Source organism: Drosophila pseudoobscura, chromosome 4 (genome assembly GCF_009870125.1).
Source record: "Drosophila pseudoobscura strain MV-25-SWS-2005 chromosome 4, UCI_Dpse_MV25, whole genome shotgun sequence".
NCBI classification, from domain to species: Eukaryota; Metazoa; Arthropoda; class Insecta; order Diptera; family Drosophilidae; genus Drosophila; species Drosophila pseudoobscura.
Window position 1 is genome coordinate 14,006,396 of NC_046681.1, and position 19,472 is coordinate 14,025,867.

Genomic DNA, 19,472 nt, shown 5'->3' on the forward strand with positions numbered 1-19,472 from the left:
TATCGAAAAATGAGCGACATTGTCCGGCAACAACGGAATGAGCAACATTCCGCTTACCCTAAGGAAAAGGATATACAAAATTGAGTAACTGTTTGTCATCGCTCAGAACATTTTTTTAAGAGAAATATTGCATTTAATGGCTTTCTCGCAGAGAGAACCATAAACGTACTGTATCGAGATCGCGATATTTATATGCAGAATATGCAAAAAGTTGTCAATCTGTGAACAAATATTATTTACTACGTTTAAAAGCAGCTTGAAAACAGTATTTTTATATTGACTAACCGTAATAGAGTATAAAAATGTCCATACATCGGTTGACATGCAACAAGTCCTCATATACCAGCAACATGTACTCTTATCTTGTTTTCTTAAACCCTATTTTAGACACAATCAAATTAAAGAAAGCATTTAAAATCAAACAATCTTGTAGAAAATGTACCCATCAATCACAAAATGTTACGTTTTAACAGCTCAGGGTCTTAGCTAGCTAGTCATATTAAGCAGAATTTCAAAAACAAAGAAATGTGATTTCGGATTATGGACAGAGAACGATTAACCCGTTGTCGACCCATGGTATTAAAATACTTTCCACGCAAATGATAAATCTTGCAAAAATTTAGCGCAGTTTAGGTGAAAGATATCGTGGTTTTTTATTAAACGAAGATAGAGTGGACCCGCAAGAGTAATTATTATTATTATTATTTTCCGCCATAAACTCAAGTCGTTATCCTGTTGAAATAAAGGGGGTTTAAGTAGGCTAAGTTCGACTTTTCATCGGTAAATTTCGGTATATTTCTGAGTGTCAGTCACACTGCTGTGAATCTTTTGCTGGTAAACAAAAAGTCGGTCTACGGAAAATTTCTGTGAAAAGTGCGGAAAAGCAACACGAACGCATTTGGCCCGATTGTTGCTATTAGCGGCACGAAAACAATTTGCATTGTAGCCAGGAGCAACAACAAAGGACACCTGCAGCCGGAAACAACAACAATAGAAGATAGATAGCGATTGCAGCTGCTGTGGAGGTTATTTATAGCAACCAAACAGCCTGCTGCCACCACCCACACGTTTAGAGGGAGTGAGAAGTGGGTGTAGGCGCCTCTGCCTCCTGTAACTGGCCGCGCGCAAGCAGCCGCAAAGTCCAAGGATACGTGTGATATTATATCCAGCTCCCAGTCAAAGTCAAGGTAAGTGTAAGGGTGACGTGACGCGGACGGTCGCCTCCTTTTAGGCCTCCTTTTCGCTTGCGTGAGTTGTGAAATTACCGCAAAACGAGTGCTGCCTGCCGTACATAAAAACTTGTATGAAAACTTTGGTTTCTTTAGTTATTCGAGAATCACTTGCGAAAATGGAGTCGACGGCAGCTGTGGCAAATATCGTGAGTCCCCCCACGGCAGTGGGCACCGCTGCAACGACGACGGCGGCCGCCACCAAGCGGAGCAATCAGCAAGGACGCAAGAAATCTGGCCCCAAATTCGAGCTATCCGATGCCCAAAAGTCGGACATTAAGGAGGCCTTCGATCTGTTCGACAACGAATGCACTGGCTACATCGAAGTCAAAGAACTGAAGGTGGCCATCAGGGCCCTGGGCTTTGAGCCGAAAAAAGAGGAAATCAAGCGAATGATTGCGGAAATCGATAAGGATGGGAGTGGCAGGATTGCTTTCAATGATTTCTTGCATCTAATGACCATGAAAATGGCCGAAAAGGATACAAAAGAGGAAATACTGAAGGCCTTTCGCCTGTTCGATGACGATGAAACAGGAAAAATATCGTTCAAGAACCTGAAACGTGTGGCCCGCGAGCTGGGGGAGACCCTCACCGACGAGGAACTGCGCGAGATGATTGATGAGGCGGATCTGGATAACGATGGGGAGGTCAATCAGGAGGAGTTTCTACGGATTATGAAAAAGACCAGTCTGTATTAGAGAGAGGTGGATCCATCGTTTAATTTAAGATTACTTTTCGTTTAGTAAATGTTAAGTTTCTGTGGCTAAGCTTTTGATGTATCAATCCATTCATTGCCTCTTGTCTGTCTCTGTCTCTGTCTATGTCACTCTCTTCTCGCTCTCCCCTGGAGGTTGCTTTAAATGTAAGTTCAAGCTCTGTTCCTTTTTAGTGTCCTACTGACACACGCCTGTACGTTGATGAATGTAATGACAATGTACAACCCCACACATTCAATTAGCAGCTAAGAATAAAATTATGAAAAACCTCCGCGCACTGGCTGTATTTTCGCACGAAAACAAACACAGAATAATCTCAAGAACGTTAGAATAAAACCAAAACCACCAAAAACAATAGTTAATTGTTATTTAAAGATGAATTAACAATGTGAAATGCAATAAATGTTGTTGAATTACATGTTACATCGAAATGCTGTAGCCTTTTGGGGCTTCAATTGCGGGAAATCGAACAGTTAAAGGGTTTTAAAGAGTGTTTCGAGACTTCTGAATCAATGTTCCATTCAAATATATATGGAAAATAGGATTCAACTACAGTTAATTGCAGTGACGTTGGGATTCCATTCAAATACTAGAATTCCATTTGGAAAGCACAATCATCTAGCAGCGCCGCCTCATCCTCGATTGATTCTTCAACAGAGTTGGAGACTTCTGAATCATTTCTCCATTCCAATTCTATAGATTTCAAGCAGAATTAAGAAGTCAGATTTATCCAAAGGATCCATCTAGCACTCAATTCACATTCAAGTGGCGTTGGGATTCCATTTAAATTTAGATTTGAAAGCGATTCAAAACCAAAACTGTCTTTGGATTGATTTGACAACTATTTACCATTAAACTACGAGGAATATCTTTTATAAATCCAAGGAACAAAAGAGTTTTAAATAGTATAGACTCATTTTTTGTAAAATAGAAGCGATGCTCCGAGCTTTAGTCTCCATAATACTCCACAAAATAATGCCTCACGATACAGACACAAAATACTCCTCCGCTTGATGCTCCCCCAGGCTCGTTCCCCAGAAACCAAAAACAACAATAAACAATAAACATGTCGTGTCTCTGCTCAACTCGACTCTAAGGATAGTTCTTTGGTTAGTTGTTGGAGTACAAAAAAAATATAAGTCCTTGTTAAATTTTCTTTGTTTTAATATTTCGTTGCCATTTTTTTATTGGGGGGGAAAACATTTAATACTTTTTGCCAAACTTAAGAACTAAACAAAACTCTCTCTCTCTTTCTCCATCTCTTTCTGTGTTGCATCAAAAATAAACTTAAATTCGTTTCCATTTCTTTATTTTTTCGTCTAGACAAAGGGCGCATTGAAGTAGATTTTACGTTTGCTGGGCAATGGCTTCGTACTGAGTCCTGAGCCCTCGATGAACTTTTCAAAACTGGCCAGATTCTTCTTCATTTGCGTGGCCTTGGCTGGCGAGAGATGGGGCTGTGGCTCCTCCTCCATTTCCGGGTGCATTATGAGGTCCTCTTCTTGATGGTGGAACTCTTGGTCCTCCTCCTGCTGATACTCCTCATCCAGATTGTACTCATCCGCATCGGCATTGATCAGGCATTCATTGTCCTCGCTGATCTCCTCCAGCATGCCCTCTGTCTGGGGGCTCTTTGAAGTCGAAGTCACCTCCTGACTCCGATCGTACTCGGCATCGAGGTTATACCAATCGAATTCCGCCTGCAGAGGCAGATCGCTGGGGGCATCTGCCAACTGGAGAAGGGACTTGGACACGGGCGTGCTGTTGTGGAGGCTCTTGGGAGTCGTCGGAGTCGTCGGAGAGCTCGGGAGACTCATGCGTTTGTTGATCTCCGCCAGAATGTTGGGCACATGCTTCCGTTTATATTGCGATTGCAGGGGAGAGGGCTGCGGCTGCGGCAGCTGCAGCTGCAGCTGTAGCTCCTGCCTCTTCGGGGTCATCATCAGATACTCTGAGGCGGATTGCTTGGGCGCTATAATGGCCGCCACGTTGGGTAGCTTTGGTATATCGGCGAAAATCTCTTCGATTTCCTCAGTCTTGTGCGATTGATTGTCATCGGAATCCACCTCGGGCTCCATCGCTGGCGGCTCCACCGCTGGAGGCGTCGTGGAGCATTCCGGGGCCTTGTGTATGTCTGCCACAATCTGCACGCGCACACTGGCACTCATGCCCACCTCCGAAATGGAGCAGTAGTCCGGTTCCGAGACCGTGGCACAATCATCTTCGATGAGGGCCGCCTCATCTTCGAGGGTTTCTTCGAGTTGATGCAGGGATTTCTTGAATTTCAATAGATTGGCAGGCTTGGGCGGCAGGGCGGGTGGCAGTTTCTGCTGTGGCTGCTTCGAGGAGTTGCTGGAGCCCGCAGACTCTCCTGCTCCTGTGGCAGCTGCAGCCGCCATATCCACATACAGATTGGAGGCACGCTCTGAGCCAATCGGTTCGTACTCATTGCTGTAGATGCTCTCGTAGGCAGAGGTCATGGGATGATAGTGTGAGATCATTGGGGCAGCCATCGGGTGATCCTGCTCCTCCTGCTCTGGCTCCTCCTCGTGGTCGTCGTGGCGTGGCACATGCACCATGCTGTTCTTGGTGGAAAAGTGCACCCGTTTGCGGCCGTTGGAGACACTCCTGCCGCTGAGCGAACTCCTGCGGGGGAGATTCGAGGCAGCTCCAGCCATCGCGGACTTGGGGGTGGGCTCTCGGAGCGTCTCCTCCATGGACTGTTGCAGAAGGATCTGGTTGACGCACTCCAGCACGGGATTCACGGCTCCTTGGCCGTAGGGCTGCTTCACGGTCGACACTCTGGCTGTGGACGCTGTCTCCTCCTGGTCCGAGGCACTGGCATACCAATCATCGGTGGTCGTTTCATAGATCTGCTTCGGCGAGGCCTCAGAGAAGTCTGCACACCGTCGCTGTACGATTTTCAGGGCCCCGCGGGACATCATTTGCTGCTCCTGCTCGGGATCCAGCTCATCAAAGTCCTCGTCGTCCTGGGTGGGCGAGAAGATGCCATCATCCTCCTCCATTAATTGTGGAGTCGTTGTCTTGCTGCTGCGACTGTTGCTGCTGCGACTCGAAGAGCTGTTCCGCCTCCTTTGCTGCTGCTGCTGCTGCTGCTGCTCCAGCTCCAGGCTGCTCTGCTCGGAGTATTCCCCGTCTTCCATCGAGGGGACTTTCACCCCGTGCATGCGCTCCATGGCCCGCGAATAGTTGTGCAGCTGTTCGTAGCTCGTCTGGGAGTCCTCGCGCGAGATGCTGCTGGTATTCTCCTCCGATTGCTGCTCCAAAGCGGCATCATCGATGTGCATGGCCCGCGAGCGCATATAGTCCCGGAAAGTGCCCGCCGTGCGCTTGCTGGTGTACCGGACGCTGCGTCTGGCGCCGTAGAACGACGATGAGACGGTGTCATCGCTGGAAGAGCCGGGCTCTGCTGTGGAGAGAGGAAATTCGAGTCTAAGAGGGGGGTTTCCAGGAGGAATTGCTGACTGGGACTCACCCTTTCCGCCTACGCCTTGCAACTCTTTGCTGCACGTCTGTGTGCCGCTTGCTGTCGTTTCAATGTCATAGAATTGCTTGCGGCAATTCTGGCATTGCAAAGCCTCCAGCACCAGACACTCGTCCGAGTCCTGATCTGCTATGCCTTCATCCGGCTGCTGATCCTCCAGACGCTTCCTCAAGGCCCGATTCTGTCGCATCAGACGACAGATCTCTGAATCCCTATCCACCAGCCGCTGGTTCACGGCCTTCATGTCGTTCTTCAGCTTCGACTCGAAACAAATCAAGGACTTAACAACGCAGGCTAGCTCCTCCGTGCGACGCCGCTTCTCCTTGGCCAGCTCCCGATGCAGTTGCTTGTTCTGCTGATCGTAGTTGGAGATCATCTGCAGGAGACGTCTCCGCTGGAGTCTTTCGGGAGAGGACACCACGGCTGTGGCTGGAGGAACGGCACCCGAGGAACTGGAACCCGAAGAAGAGCGTTGCACTTCGCTGCCACTGCCACTGCTGCGTGCATTCCGGGAGGATGTCTGCGAGTTGTCCGAGTTCTGTGGAAGCAAAAAGTGATTTTAGTTGCGGAATGGATTGGGGGCTCCTCCTGTGGCTACCTTGAAGTGTCCTAACATATGAAAATTTGCCCATTTTCCCACCATTTTCCAGCAATGAACTTTGCCTGGAGCCCTCCCAATGACAAGTGTCGTGCGGGTCTAACGCTGATTGATAGCCAGAGAGCCCCCTGGCTACATTTATTTTATCTCTGGACGCTACTCGTAATGCAAATGACGCACAGGTTGTGGGCTCTGGAAATGGGATTACCTTGATTACCCATCAGGGAGCCCATCAGCTGCAATGGGCATGTCATTTACGGGTGGAGTGAGACTTGAGAATACTCTACTCTGAAGAGAGGTGATATCGTTGATGAACGTTCCTTCAGGGCACAAAATGTGCCCTTTCACTTATGGGAATCTTGCACAGTCTCCTGTAGAAGAGATGTGGAATAGTCTCCTAATGGAACAGGGGCTTAAGAGGTAGCTAACGATGGTAGAAGGAACAAAACTAGGATATTAGGAAAACTTTCATTATGGAAACAGAATTAAAAGTAGCCTTTCCCTTATGAAACATTTGTACAGCGAATCAATGCCATTTCCATCATTCCGATTGGAATAATGATAGATGTACGAGTACTCTCTAAAACCCCTAAGGCTACAGACCACTTATAATCCTTTATTAAAAGAGTAATTGCTGTTCGTTTGGAGCCCATCAACTTTCACTACCTTTCACCTGCTATCTTATCACCTGCTTGGGGGATGATTTTCCCCAACATGGCGCTATATATTTTTAGATCTACATATATCTCGTATATTATTCCAACGCCTTTTAGTTGGGGTTGGGGACTATTTATGGTGTTGTTTTTTTGTATTTTTTTGGGGCTCTTTGTTGTACTCCACTGACCCCCCGAAGCAATGTCCGATGAAGGTCTTTATCTGCATGATATTTCAGCCGCAAACAAATACGAGTATCACACGTCTGTACGTGCAAATGCAGATGCAGATGCAGATGGGCAGATACGTGTCCGGGCTATGCGAACATGCAGCAGACAGACAGAACCAAGGGTTAAAAGGTGATGCAACATCTTTTGGATGTCGGTCAAGTAATTACGGCCAAGGCGATCACTCAAAGTGGGCCACTTTCCCGCTCATTAGAAAGCAATCAAGGGCAAAAAGTCTCTGTGGTGGCGGTGACACATTTCTATGGGTATTTGTTTAGAGATTCACTTTATCAGGCCACAAAAAGTGTTCAGAGTGTCTCTGGGTTATGGGAAAGTGTCGTAATGTTTGATGTCTCTGTTGACTTGAAATCTCTGGGGAGATAGGGAGCTAGATCTCTGGTAACAGAGATAGAGATACTCGTATGCATAAGAAGTATCTAGGCATCCCCTAGAACTAAATCCCTGTACCATTACGTTACGAACTTCACATTGATTCTCTGCAAAAAGTTCCCATAAGTGAAAGGACACGTTCGATTTGAATGACATGAACAGGGGACCATAAGATACGAGTTCTTCTGGATGGATTGCGATGAAATACAGACCATTTTCTACTGGTTCTGGTCTCTGAAAAGCAGATTTTGATCTTGAGATCATCTTCAAATGATATTATTTTCTTGACTTATTCCCCTATTTCCCCTAGAGGATACTCGGTGCGACATTTATTGATTCGGTGTAGAAATTAGTCATAAGCGAAAGGACACACATTTCACGAGGAACTCTAGATGGTTTTCGATGGAAACGTTCCGCTGTACAAAGTTCCCCTAAGTGAAAGGATACAATTTCCCTCTATCTATCGATACTTTTAAGTTAAATACAAAATCAAACCCTAAAAACAGGTGATTTAATGCACTTGTGGCCTGCAAAAAGGATCCTACTGGTCTTATTTCTCCGTTACCTAAAATAAACCCATCCAAATAGAGTTCTACTCTCTAAGAAACCCCTGTATCTATCTGCCATCAATATCTTATACATCTTAAGCTCTTCTTTGAGCTATAAGTTCTCCTTTCACTCACCTGCTCGACATTTTGCTTCTGCAAACGTGAACCAAAACCCAATTTCTTGTACGCTGGAGTATGGCCAGCTGCCTGGGTGTTGAATGTTGGCTCCAAAGTGGCTTCCGGCAGCTTCTGGTAGTGCTGCAGTAGGATGGATGGGGATGCACCCTTGGAACGCATATTCAGTTCGTTGCTGCCACACGATTGTGGCTGCGGCTGCGGCTGTGGCTGTGTGGGAGAGGACTTGACCTGCACGGCCTCATAGAACTCGCCGTCGCCGTGGCTCCGATAACTCCCCTGGAGGCAGCTGAAGCCTCCCCAGTCCGAAGAAGTCTGTAGATTGGAATACAGGGGAGTATTGCTGGGGTTTTCCGTTTGGGATGATGCTGCGGCTGAGGACTTGCCACCACTCTGGTGGCACTTGAGGTGGTCGTAGCCGTTGAGGAGTTCACTTTTGATGAACTTTTCGATGAACTGGCTGGGCGATTTGCCGCTCAGGTGCGAGAAGAACTTGCCCCCAGTGTCGCTGAGGCTGCTGGTGGATCTGCGATGCTGAGTGGCAGCTGCGGCCCCCTTCTTATGGGGCAGGCTGTTGCTCTTCGAGGGTTCTGCTGTCGCTTGATGATCTGCTGCGGCTGGTGCGGGCTGTAGTCCATAGATTTGGGAGCTGCTCAGCAAACCGAACATATTGATTGGGGCAAGGATCTGTGGGCTGTCGGGGTTCCTGCTGGTTCCTGCTACTGGGCGTGCGGCAATGACTGCTTCACGGCCATGTCTTTTTGTTGTTTTTAGAGAGCGCTGAAACGAGATATGAAATATTATTTGATATTCGGAGAAAGATGGAAATAATCATAAAACAAAATATTATGCAAATGGCTTGCAATTATTCCAACTCGTAATCCCAAGCAATTTCTTTTGTAGAAACTAGTTGCACATTCAATCTGTGAGATACACACGTAACCCGTCAGATACATTCATTCGTCTGCATATTCGTAATCATTTCAACAATTAAACCGCATCGTACGAGTATCATGTCTCGAATGATTAGACGATCAACGATTTTGCAATCCATTAAGTTGTCACAGACATTTTTCACTCATGTTTATTTCTCTTTATTTATTGCTTTTTTCTTTTGTAATTTTACTTTGATTATTTCGGATTTGATTAAGATGGGAATTTCGACACTAAAAAATGGATTAAATGGACATTTAACAAGGGGGAAAATTGGGAATTACGATATATCTAAGTATATTAAAGGAAGAGAAAATAAGAATATTAAATAATCTATGGAATACATGCATTTAAGCCAGAAATTGATTTATTTATAATATATTCAGGAGATAAATTCAGGATTAGGCTATTGGCACCCCAAAATGTTCTTTCTGAGCTTAGTTTGACCTACAGAAAGGTCAGAAAGATAAAGTTAGGGGTCAACAAACCCCAGAAGGCACTTGGGCACCCACCTCACACCAGTAAATATTCTGCAAGAATTCTTCGACTTGATTCATAGACAAATAGAAGCACTTATCCCCTGCCCTGCCTTCCTAGATCCCCAAAAATATATAGAAAAAATTCTATAATATCCACCAAAACATCATTCATTAACAAATTTGATATTTTATGGCTTCCCAATAAATTTCCCCACTCGAGTGTCGCCCCATTGCACGTCTTGTAACCTTCCATTTGGACATTAAACGATTATAAATACAAACAGAAACACAAACGAACATTTTCCGCTGACAGATTGAGCCATCAATATGACTTACGAGTATGTGTTGCCATTGCTCTGACGTATGTTTTCGGGGCTTCGGTTCCACACATCGTTGAATTTTTGATTTGCTTTTTTTATGGTCCCTAATTAAATTTACGAACCAGCCAGCCATCGATACGTCGATCGATTTTTAGGCTGCATTTTCGGTTTTTCTCTTATCTTCGGAGGGGGGCAGTGGAGGGGGCTTGGTGGTGTCCCCCTTTTGTTGTCGCCTTTTTTTCCACATTAATTTACAACAATAGCTCATTTATTTATTAATTTTCAAACAAGCTGAAAATTGGTGGCAGACCATGGGGCAAACGACCTTGAATGTGGGCGGAGTGGGGGTGTGTGGGGGTCTGGTCGAAGGTTCTTTCTTTCTTTCTTGATTTATTTCATTCGTTGCATCAGACACTTCCGGAACACACACATTATGACAGGCGTCGAAAGAGAGTTACATTTCGAAGGGATTATTTCATATATTATATGATTTCTCCTACAACTTGAGTAAGATGGGGCGGGGGTTCTCTTGGGGGCAGCGGAGCAGACCACTCTGTCGACCTCGTTACGCTACAGAAAAAACAGAAACTTTTTTGCTTGCTTTATGGGCTGTAAAGTGGTTAAAAATGCTTTAAAATGGCTAAAAAACATGGTTAAAAATGGCAATTAAAAAGGAAAACCAACGCAAACAGCAAAACAACGAAAACAAAAATGAAGTCGAAGTCGAAGCTATTTAGCTTTAGCTTTTCCTACCATTTTCATTTGATTTTCATTTGTTTCTCTGCGTTTTCTGCGCGTGCTTGAAACTAATTAAAGCAACAAAGAGCCTCCTCATTCACGGCTGATGATGATGATGCAGCAGCAGTGCAATCCGCATAAAGAAAATTTCAATTCAAACACAAACCAAAACACACATAAGGCATTTCCAAATTAAGTTAAAAGTTAAAGCCATAATCATGCCACAAGTAGCAAAACCATAACAACAGCAGCACTCTTTCCTTTTCTCTCTCTCCCTCTGTTGTTGGGAAAGTTTGTTGGGAAATTCATGGGAGTGACTTATGAATATCATCGCACTACACTCAATTAGGGATTGGATCTGATGTCTAGACAGAGCTTGTGGCCCTCCAAATATGTGTTCTTCTACTTAAATGATATAGGACTGTCCCCTAAGAAATTTGACATATTTTATTATAGGTACATAATATAAGAGTCTTCTGCAGGTAATTTATAGTTTACCTGATTAAAAAAACTACATAGAACTCTTCTCCCAGTAATTGAGAGATTATTGGATAGACAAAACGTAAGAATATGCATATAAGGTGCTTAGAAAAACTCTCTTCTCGATTTTATAATTTGAGACACTCCCTCCATTCGAGTATCTGATTTTGATAATAAAAAAATCTTCAAGAAATGTATTTTGAAAATGATATTTAGTAGGCGTCTCCTCTATGTAAATAGTTGTGTTTATGATAGCCTCATGATACTACAGAACTCTTATACCTCTCTTGGAAATGACCAAGAACCTTTAATAAAAGTGTTTTGGAAATGAAATAGGACCGTTCCCTATTTATTCTATGACATTTTATGATAAGCAGATGATAAAATAGTAATTTAGAGTCTTGTAAAGGTCAAAACACACTAAAAACCACAAGAATCTGAATAAATTATTTTGTCAAAAAGAAATGTTATCCTTTGTTATGATGTACCCAAAAATTTTGAAGTTTTTATTGTTATCCAAAGCTATAAAGACCCTTGTGAGCCTTTTACGTTTCATGCTTAAATATAAAAACATAATTTTTGATAGTTTTAGTACTCTTCTTTCAACAACAACAAATTCTTTCAACATTTTATTCAACAAAAAAAAATTAAACCCTTAAAAACTGCCTTTTAAGCTGAACTTTTAATTAAAAACAATGTTTTTTCCATTAAACGTATATAAAAACTTTGTTTTTCAATGGCTTTTGCACTCTTCTATCCAACATCTAGATTTGAATCCCACAAAACTCTATACTAAATCACAAATTGCCATCGAAGACATCGATTTTGTTCGTTCAGCCTATTCTAATTATCCATCAATTGATTGGCAAATCCATAAACCAATTATCTTAAACGAGAAATCAAAGCCAGAGACAGAGACGAGATCGGCGACTGCTTTTGTGTGGACATGTGTCCATTTGTTGGCCCCTTTTATGCTGTTTGTTGGCCATCTAATCATTTGTCTAACTAGATTTTACCATATTCGCTTTATAAATATTTCATATCGACTCGGTATCGATCGTTTCTCGTTCCTCTCCGTTCGAGATTTATTATAAATTCGAATCTCCCCAGTCCCGGGCAGCCAATGGAACCGAACGATCGCTGCTCCACTCCGATCTCTGGCTCCGATGACAGAGCTCTGGCTCTGAAACAGTCTAAGCCCCGGCCTAGAGACTAAACAAATTTGTCTTAATTGGCCAAGACGAATTGCTGTTGCTGCCTTTTTAGGCTCGAAACGGGGCTCGGACCAGGTCCGCCTTACCCGGCCAGTGGGCCCACCCCGAGCGTCGCCTCTGGCATTGGAAAATATTGGAAAAAATGCCTTTGCTTTGAAATATTAAAATCTCGTTAATGCCGCAGATCTCTTGGATTAACTAAAATAAATAGAGGGAAAGGTAGCGCCCACTAGGGAACGCCTCTCTGCCACCCATCCCATCCATAAGCCCAAACATTTGTCGCAGATTTAATTTCCGGAGAGCAATGGGCATACGAACAGGTACAGGTACAATCACAGGCCCTACCTTCCACCTTTTGTTCCCTTGATCCTCGACTGCCGCTGCTGCTGTCGTCTCCTGCTGTTTTTGCGGATAAAAAGTGTCTCTAAAGGTCTCTAGCCCGAGGCTAGGGATCCTTGGGAGAGTGAAATATGTGGCTAATCTATCAAATTGTTTGTGTTTTTAGTTGGTCAGGGTATTCCGGGAATGGTTTCTAAGGGGGAAAAACTAAAGAAGAAAACTAAAGAAGATCTCAGATAAATAGGCATAGCTGTTACGGGTGTAGATCTTTCTTTTAAATCAAGTTCCTGCGATCTTAGATAAAGAAATCTTAAATGTTAAGTGGGAGAAGGTTCCCTCGATCTGGAATGATTTCTTAATCCAAAGAGCTCTTCTATGCAGACCAACGCGGATTCTTTATAGACTACAGGCCAAAAAGTACAAATATAAGGCTTTTAAATACATTTATATTTAAGTCAATGTAAATTATATTTAAGTGGAATATTTTTTTATTTAAAACCCGTATTTATTTGAAATATGAGCGTGTGTTTTTTTTACTATGTGATTATTCTGAGTATATAAGAATGGCAGTAGATACATATATGTTTGCTGATAAAGGAGTGGATCTACCTTTACTGATATTTTATATCTTATTTTCAGATTAAAGGGGAATATTTTCCAGATCTTCAATGATCTTTCAGCTAAATCCTTATTCTCTTATTCCATCAGGAAATAAAAGCGAATTCTTAGGGAAAACTTTAAAAATGTTTCCCTAATTTAGAATTCAATTTCTGAAACCCTTTAGACCTCCTCTGATTCATCAATAAACATAAACTAAAACACTTAATGGATGGACCTGTACCTGGCCGCAATTCCAAATGCTAATCCCACATGGCCACCTACACGACCCGTAGAGTGCACCCGCATCCATCGATTGCCTCCAGCTGTGCATTGGATACAAAAAAAGAGGGAAAAAAGTGAAAGGAGAAGGCTAATCTGTGGAACAGGGTCTCGTCTCGTCTCGTTTCGTCTCGTCTCGCGTCTCTGGTGTGACACTTTGTCGCCCTTTAGGGACGTGCCATTGCCTCAACAGCTTGGACTTAAGACATGCCACACGGGGGGGCAGAGGCAGGAGGCAGGAGGCAGAACCTGTGGAACTGTTACAATTTTCTAGCCAAAAATCGCTCGCCTTGGGTGGTGTCTGTCTCAGAATAGATATGGATGTGGATATGGATTCTTGACAGGTTCAAAGTGTGTGGAAATTAATCAAAAAGTAAAGAAAAGCCGAGAGAAAAGGAAAGCTGTGCGGAGGAGGGATCATAGAACAAAGGGACACCGCACCGAGCCGGGGCATTGCATAAATACGAGCATGTCTTGGGAAAAGGACATTCCACTGATAACAGTCGAAGGAAGGGAACCATCGCTACCTGTCTGAAGATGTGACCTTTGCGATCTACTGCTCTACAGAGTGCAACTGTAGGATCTATAGGAAACCCTCTTTTAATGCAGTTCGTTTCATGGGATCTACCTGTACAATTTCCGATAAAGAATCTCCGGTTTCCACTGTGGCATCTTCAAGGTTCCTCGGGACTGGTGTGTGCGTTGGACATTAATTAGTGGCCCATTGAGGTGGCATTTGACATATTCCCTCAATGAAATCCTAGTCCAAGAATGTAAACGACTTCTCAGATCAAACGATCAGCGAATGTAAACGATCTCAAACAACAATCTTAATGAGGCAACCAGAACTATCGTCGAGGAACCCTCCTCGAACAAAAGGGAACCAAACATCTATGCGGGAGTCGGAGGTGGTTCGAAAAGAGAAAGAACTGTCCATAGAAAATGATGCAATGAACCAACGGTAAATGTTATGGAAATGGGTCAAAACTCTGTAGATGGTCAATTAAATTGTCAGCTTTTCAAGAATTCCATCGATCTTTTTCTTCTTTTTTTCTGGCGTGTGGAAGGGGGGCGTTGACAAATGATCTCCCCCAACATTTGACCTGATTTTTGGAGCAGAGCAGTACATAGACTGAGAGCGGTAGACCTGAGCATGAGAATGACTGTCCAGTGACAGGGCTCGCCCCCCCCAAAGGAAGCAAAACATTGGAGAGCCGAAGTGTAGATGCCCTGGAATTTATAGAAAACATGAAATCTGAATTTTTCGTGGAGGAAACTACCTTTTTTAGTGGTTGTTTTTGTATCTTATAAGACTTTCAGAGGGGTCTTTGAATGATCCTTAACAGATCTAGAATTACAGTTTCGAAACTTTATGGAATCATAGATCCCTTATCCCATAATACCCTCTTTATCCAAGGGTATATGAAAAACAATGCAACACAAAAACACTTGGAAAAAGTACTTATATTTTTCTAGAGTTTTTCCACCTTCATTCCATCATCTTGCATAACGGTTTATGACGCTTGACCGCTGACTGATTTTTACCAGAAAATCAGTTGAAAGAAAGCAGAGCGTCATAAAACTCTGGAGTGGAGTGCAGTGTTGTGCCCCTAATAAAAGAAGGAAGTCGTGTTGCATGCAACTCAAGATATGAGACATGAAGTGCGTTCGTACGGATCGGTGACACGTGCAGAGGGCGCACACCTCAAGAGAGAGAGAGAGAGAGAGAAAGAGAGGTGGCAGGGGCATAAAACTATTGACAATACCTTTGGCAAAACCTCGGGTAAAGTGTGAATGTGATTGTTAAACTACCTGTCACCCTCCCAGGCAGTCGGCTCTTTCGGGTCGGGGGTCTCTCCCTTCAAACACTCGAACACCCAAACACTCGAACGCCATTCAAATTACTTTCATTCAATCTGTGAATGTTTTGCACTGGGTTTCCTCTTTCTTTTCGCTGTTCGCTGTTCGCTTTCGTGATTGATTAGCGAAAGAGTCGTCACAGAGTCGCAGAGTTTCAGGTTTGACGCGTGTTTGTTTGACTAATGTCTTTGCTGGATAGTTTTCGAGGTATTGTATGGTGTGGCAGTGCTGTAAGCTCTCGTGTTACCTTGCTCACTTCCGCGTGTTTGGCGGGCTTCAACTTTGACTGCCACTGAAGCGGGGAATGGTTAGAAATAAATGGTACTGAATGGAGGTGGGTTCCCTTTAGTCATTGGCAAGGTTTCAGATCTCTATGGCTCCTTCTTTTGGGCGGGAAATCTTATATAATTTGTCATCTTTCGTAATGCCTGGCACCCCCTGGAGGTGTATGCTAAAAATGGGATTTTTCATTGAATTTGATTAGGCGGGATTTTTAGCAGGGGTTCTACTCAAGAACGTAGAATAATTTAAAGCAGCGGTGGGTCATTCTCAATCATTCTCTTGTGCGGCCGAGCCTGGCATCATTAGGGAGCAGTTGGGGGCAAGGAATGGCCACTGAAGGGTCCATTATAGAAGGAGTTCCATTAAAGAACCAAGAGTGATGGAAAGTAATGAAAACCCCCATGTTCTTTCTTTGAATTCATGCCACAACTGAAAACTATATGCCATTCGTATATCCTCCTTAATGTTCCAAAAACAATCTCTCTCTCTCCCTCTCATTTGTACTATATCTACCCGGAACTGTTGTGGCTGTCCGCTAAGTAGAGATTTTACTGCCGTTTCCGTTCGTTATGTAAACGTTTTTTTTACTGCAAAAAATCAGTTACCAAATCCCTGCCTCTTTGCCATTAAAGTGTGGTCTTTTTTTTTAGGAGGTCAGCCAACTGTAAGCAAGCTTTGATTCTAGCCAGCACACATTCTACCTTCCACATTCCATATAACATATGTGTACTATACTGTACTGTATATAAATACAACATCATGGTGAATCGGTTTATGCCTTCTTTCCTTTGCTCTCTGCAAGAGCTCTCCTCTCTAATTGGATTAGAAGAAAGGGCGAACCGAACCGACAGAAACCCCCCAAAACAAAATGCGCGTAATGCCCGTTGCTCTGCTGTGCCTCTGTGGATCTCTTGCGTACCATTCCGCCATCCGCCATCGTTGCTATTCTTTTTCTTTAATTTAATTAAAAGGTCAACAAACCCTTGAACGAAACCCTTTTTTTGGTTGATGAAGAGCTCCGCTCTCAAGCGCTGAATGGATTTTTTGTTAATCATTTTACAATTAGTTGGGGGATTGAAAGGCAGAATGTTGTAGATCAAGTTTTTCGCATACTGCTGAGAGGCAGTATTCCATCCCCCCCAATCATGTGGATATTTTTTGATTATAGACGCCTTTCGAGAGGGCTATGCTCTTTTGAAAGGGTGCTAGAACTTTGGGAAGAACATTACTTGGTATAGATGTTCCTTTCTCTTTTAATTAAAGTATTTTCTGCGTATTTCTTAGTATTTTAAATCAGCCTACAATCATTCTATTCTATTCTATTAATCACTCAGATTAATATTTCAATACAAGTATTTTCTTCATTTTTCTGGTATTTCAAAAGTATTTCTAAATGGAAGATCTAATGGAGTCCTTATTAATAATCATTTTCAACATTTTTTTTTACTATTTTAAAGGAATCTATTGGTAAATATCCACAAAGATTCACTGGAATATTTTGTATGCTAAATGGCTTTTAATCTTAAAATCGATCTATAACAGGAGTTTTTAGGTACCATTTCTTACAGAAAGATTATTTGGTTATCCCGAACAGATATTTTGCCGTATTTAAAAGATATTTAAAGCAGAATTTGCTATGATCTTGGAACTATTTGGTAAAACGTCTTAAAGAGAAAAGTGGAACCATAATCCAAGCTTTTCAAAAGAATAATTTCCTACAGCCAGGCTTTTTGAAACTATGGAAGGTATTACGTCGCTCAATACGAATTTTCTTTATAATTTTATCTTTACGTTTAAAGAACTTTTTCCTCTATCCAAAAAAGTGTATCAAAATCTTCGTTCTCTACGCTTTCAGTCTCTTCAGCGGTCTCTTGATTCTATTTTTTGTTTCTCTAAATTTAATTTGCATGTTTAAAAATCATTAATTTGCTTGCTATTAAAAACAATTTGGTAGCTGGCGAAATTTTTGTGTTACGCCGCTGCCGCCGCTTGCCGCCTGCGTGGAACGTTGTTTATTTCGGTTTTCTGTTTGGTGTTTTAGCAACAAATTAGCCAAAAAACGTAGCTGAAACTTGGCTAAAACTTGGCTCGAAGTTATTTGCATTTTTGTCTGCTGTTTTCTTCTTTCCATTGGTTAGTTTTTGTTGTTTTGGTTGGCTTTTAATGCAACTAACGGTACGTAAAATTGGTGAAATCTTTCTCCGTGCCGAGTTTTATTTTTATTTTTTTATTTTAGTTTTACTTCGATGCACATTTTACTTTCGTTTTTGTTGCTGTACATTTTCTAGCGGGTTGTCAAAGTAAATTAAAGATTTCTCTGTCTCTGTCTCTCTCTCTCCCTCTTTATCTCTCTCTTTTGGCCTTTTAGAAACTTCCTCTTGACTGGAGGCCAACTGTCAGGCCAGTTACAGCCACAATTACAAAAGGTTTAAGGTTTATTGAACTTTCGATCGCCATTCAAAAAGCCAAAACAAAAACGTGATAAGACCCTTACGTCAGAAGTTAGTAGAAAGATTTGGCTTTAGCCAGAACGATTAGCAAACCGGTTGAACTACCATCTAACTGGATTGGTGCGGAGGGAGGGAGGTCTTACGAAATGTATCTCGTGAATTGTATCTCATGCTTGCTATTTACATGGCACAAGCCACTGTTTGCACTTTTTCCAAGAGGCCTGAAAAGTAGCTTGAATCTTTTAAAATACCCTCAAAGGTATTTGATTTATTTTATTTTATTTAAAACTGAATTAAAATTAATTTTCCCGATTATCTTTCATTCGAAAGAGTACTGTATAATCATAAAGAAATCTATTGTTTATGGGACTATCAAAGGCCTTTGGAAATCGACTGTTTTTGGGTCTAATACAGGCCTTTCCAAAATTCTCAAGCCATAAAATAATTTTTAATGATCTAAAACCTCACAAAGGAGCTTCTACAAGGAACTCAAGATTGAAACTTAGTTTCCACAATCAGTTTAATTTAAGAAAACTTCTAATTTCACCACCTAAAATAAAGTCTTAAAGTCTTAAAAAACTGACATCTTTTTGTATTAAAAGAGTGGAACTCTTATATTTCCAGATTCTAGGCCTTGCATACGATTGAAATTTCTTGTGAAATGAATTGTCTGCTGTCTTTTCTCGTACTTTAAAATGCCTCTGTCGGCGCTTAGTCACGACGATGACCATTTTTCAGTATTTAGTAAATGGTGTCATATACGCCATTAGGGTTTTTTTTCTGTCTGGCATTTCTGCGGCTTCTCGCTTTGTGCATATTTTGTGGTGAAATATGGAAAGTATATTTGGCATTACAATTGCACAAAAGACAACTGCTTGGAACGGAGGAAACGTATTACCAATCACAGCTCCTGTTCCTGGCCTAATCCCACTCTTTGCCCACGACTTACCTTCAAAACACGAGCTTCTTTGCAGCGTTCGTTCTTTCACAAATTGCCGTCACTGAGATCTGTAATTAAAAATGAAATATCGTGGACATTAGTCGGGCTGTAGATCTGATAGATACAGGAGGGGGTAAATCTTAAAGATACCAGAGAGTGAGAGAGATAGAGGAAGCAATGCCTGGCATCCTTTGATGTGTGTGAAGAGTGTGCGGATCTCTGCGCTGTGGAGCCGTAGCTGTGGGCCGTAACCAGTCTTCTAACTGAACCAATTTTAACTGTAAATGCAGTTAATTACACTCGCTTTAAAGCCGTGCAATAAATAAATATGTACTCGTACGAGTATGTGGACACAAAAAAAACTTGTCTGTTAATTAGCATCTGCCTCTCGGTGGCACTCGGATGCGCTTACAGGTATCTCGCCAGTCCAAAGCCCCTTCTCAGGGAATCGGAGAAGTGCGGGGAGGGAGTTTGCGTGAAACCTTATGTGGAAGAAAGTGCAACCTGCAACCTGCCACCAGCCTGGCAACCAAAGGGGGGCGGAAGCCGCGGCAAC

General features: G+C 42.6%; 2 protein-coding genes across 5 annotated transcripts in view; one reads left to right on the forward strand and one right to left on the reverse strand.

Moving 5' to 3' along the window:
* Nucleotides 1-641: 641 nt before the first annotated feature.
* On the forward strand, nucleotides 642-2,300 carry LOC117184243 (caltractin). Its single transcript, XM_033380873.1, has 2 exons — nucleotides 642-1,187; nucleotides 1,326-2,300. Exon 2 carries the CDS (start codon nucleotides 1,349-1,351, stop codon nucleotides 1,925-1,927), a length of 579 nt encoding a protein of 192 aa, XP_033236764.1. The 5' UTR covers nucleotides 642-1,187; nucleotides 1,326-1,348; the 3' UTR covers nucleotides 1,928-2,300.
* Nucleotides 2,301-3,096: 796 nt separating this feature from the next.
* The window catches only part of LOC6902434 (uncharacterized), a 29,955-nt gene continuing 13,579 nt past the window's right edge, over nucleotides 3,097-19,472 (reverse strand). For 2 of the 4 annotated variants that reach the window (XM_015181406.2, XM_002133242.3), the window contains exons 2-5: nucleotides 18,926-18,984; nucleotides 8,003-8,782; nucleotides 5,442-5,988; nucleotides 3,097-5,375 (exon numbers count right to left, since the gene is read on the reverse strand). In XM_015181406.2, the coding sequence (XP_015036892.2) occupies nucleotides 3,265-5,375; nucleotides 5,442-5,988; nucleotides 8,003-8,671 (3,327 nt within the window). In that variant the 5' untranslated portion in view covers nucleotides 8,672-8,782; nucleotides 18,926-18,984 and the 3' untranslated portion in view covers nucleotides 3,097-3,264. Of the gene's footprint in view, nucleotides 5,376-5,441; nucleotides 5,989-6,048; nucleotides 6,127-8,002; nucleotides 8,783-18,925; nucleotides 18,985-19,472 lie in introns of those variants that run through there. The other 2 variants (XM_015181407.2, XM_033380867.1) reach the window with 2 other exon arrangements.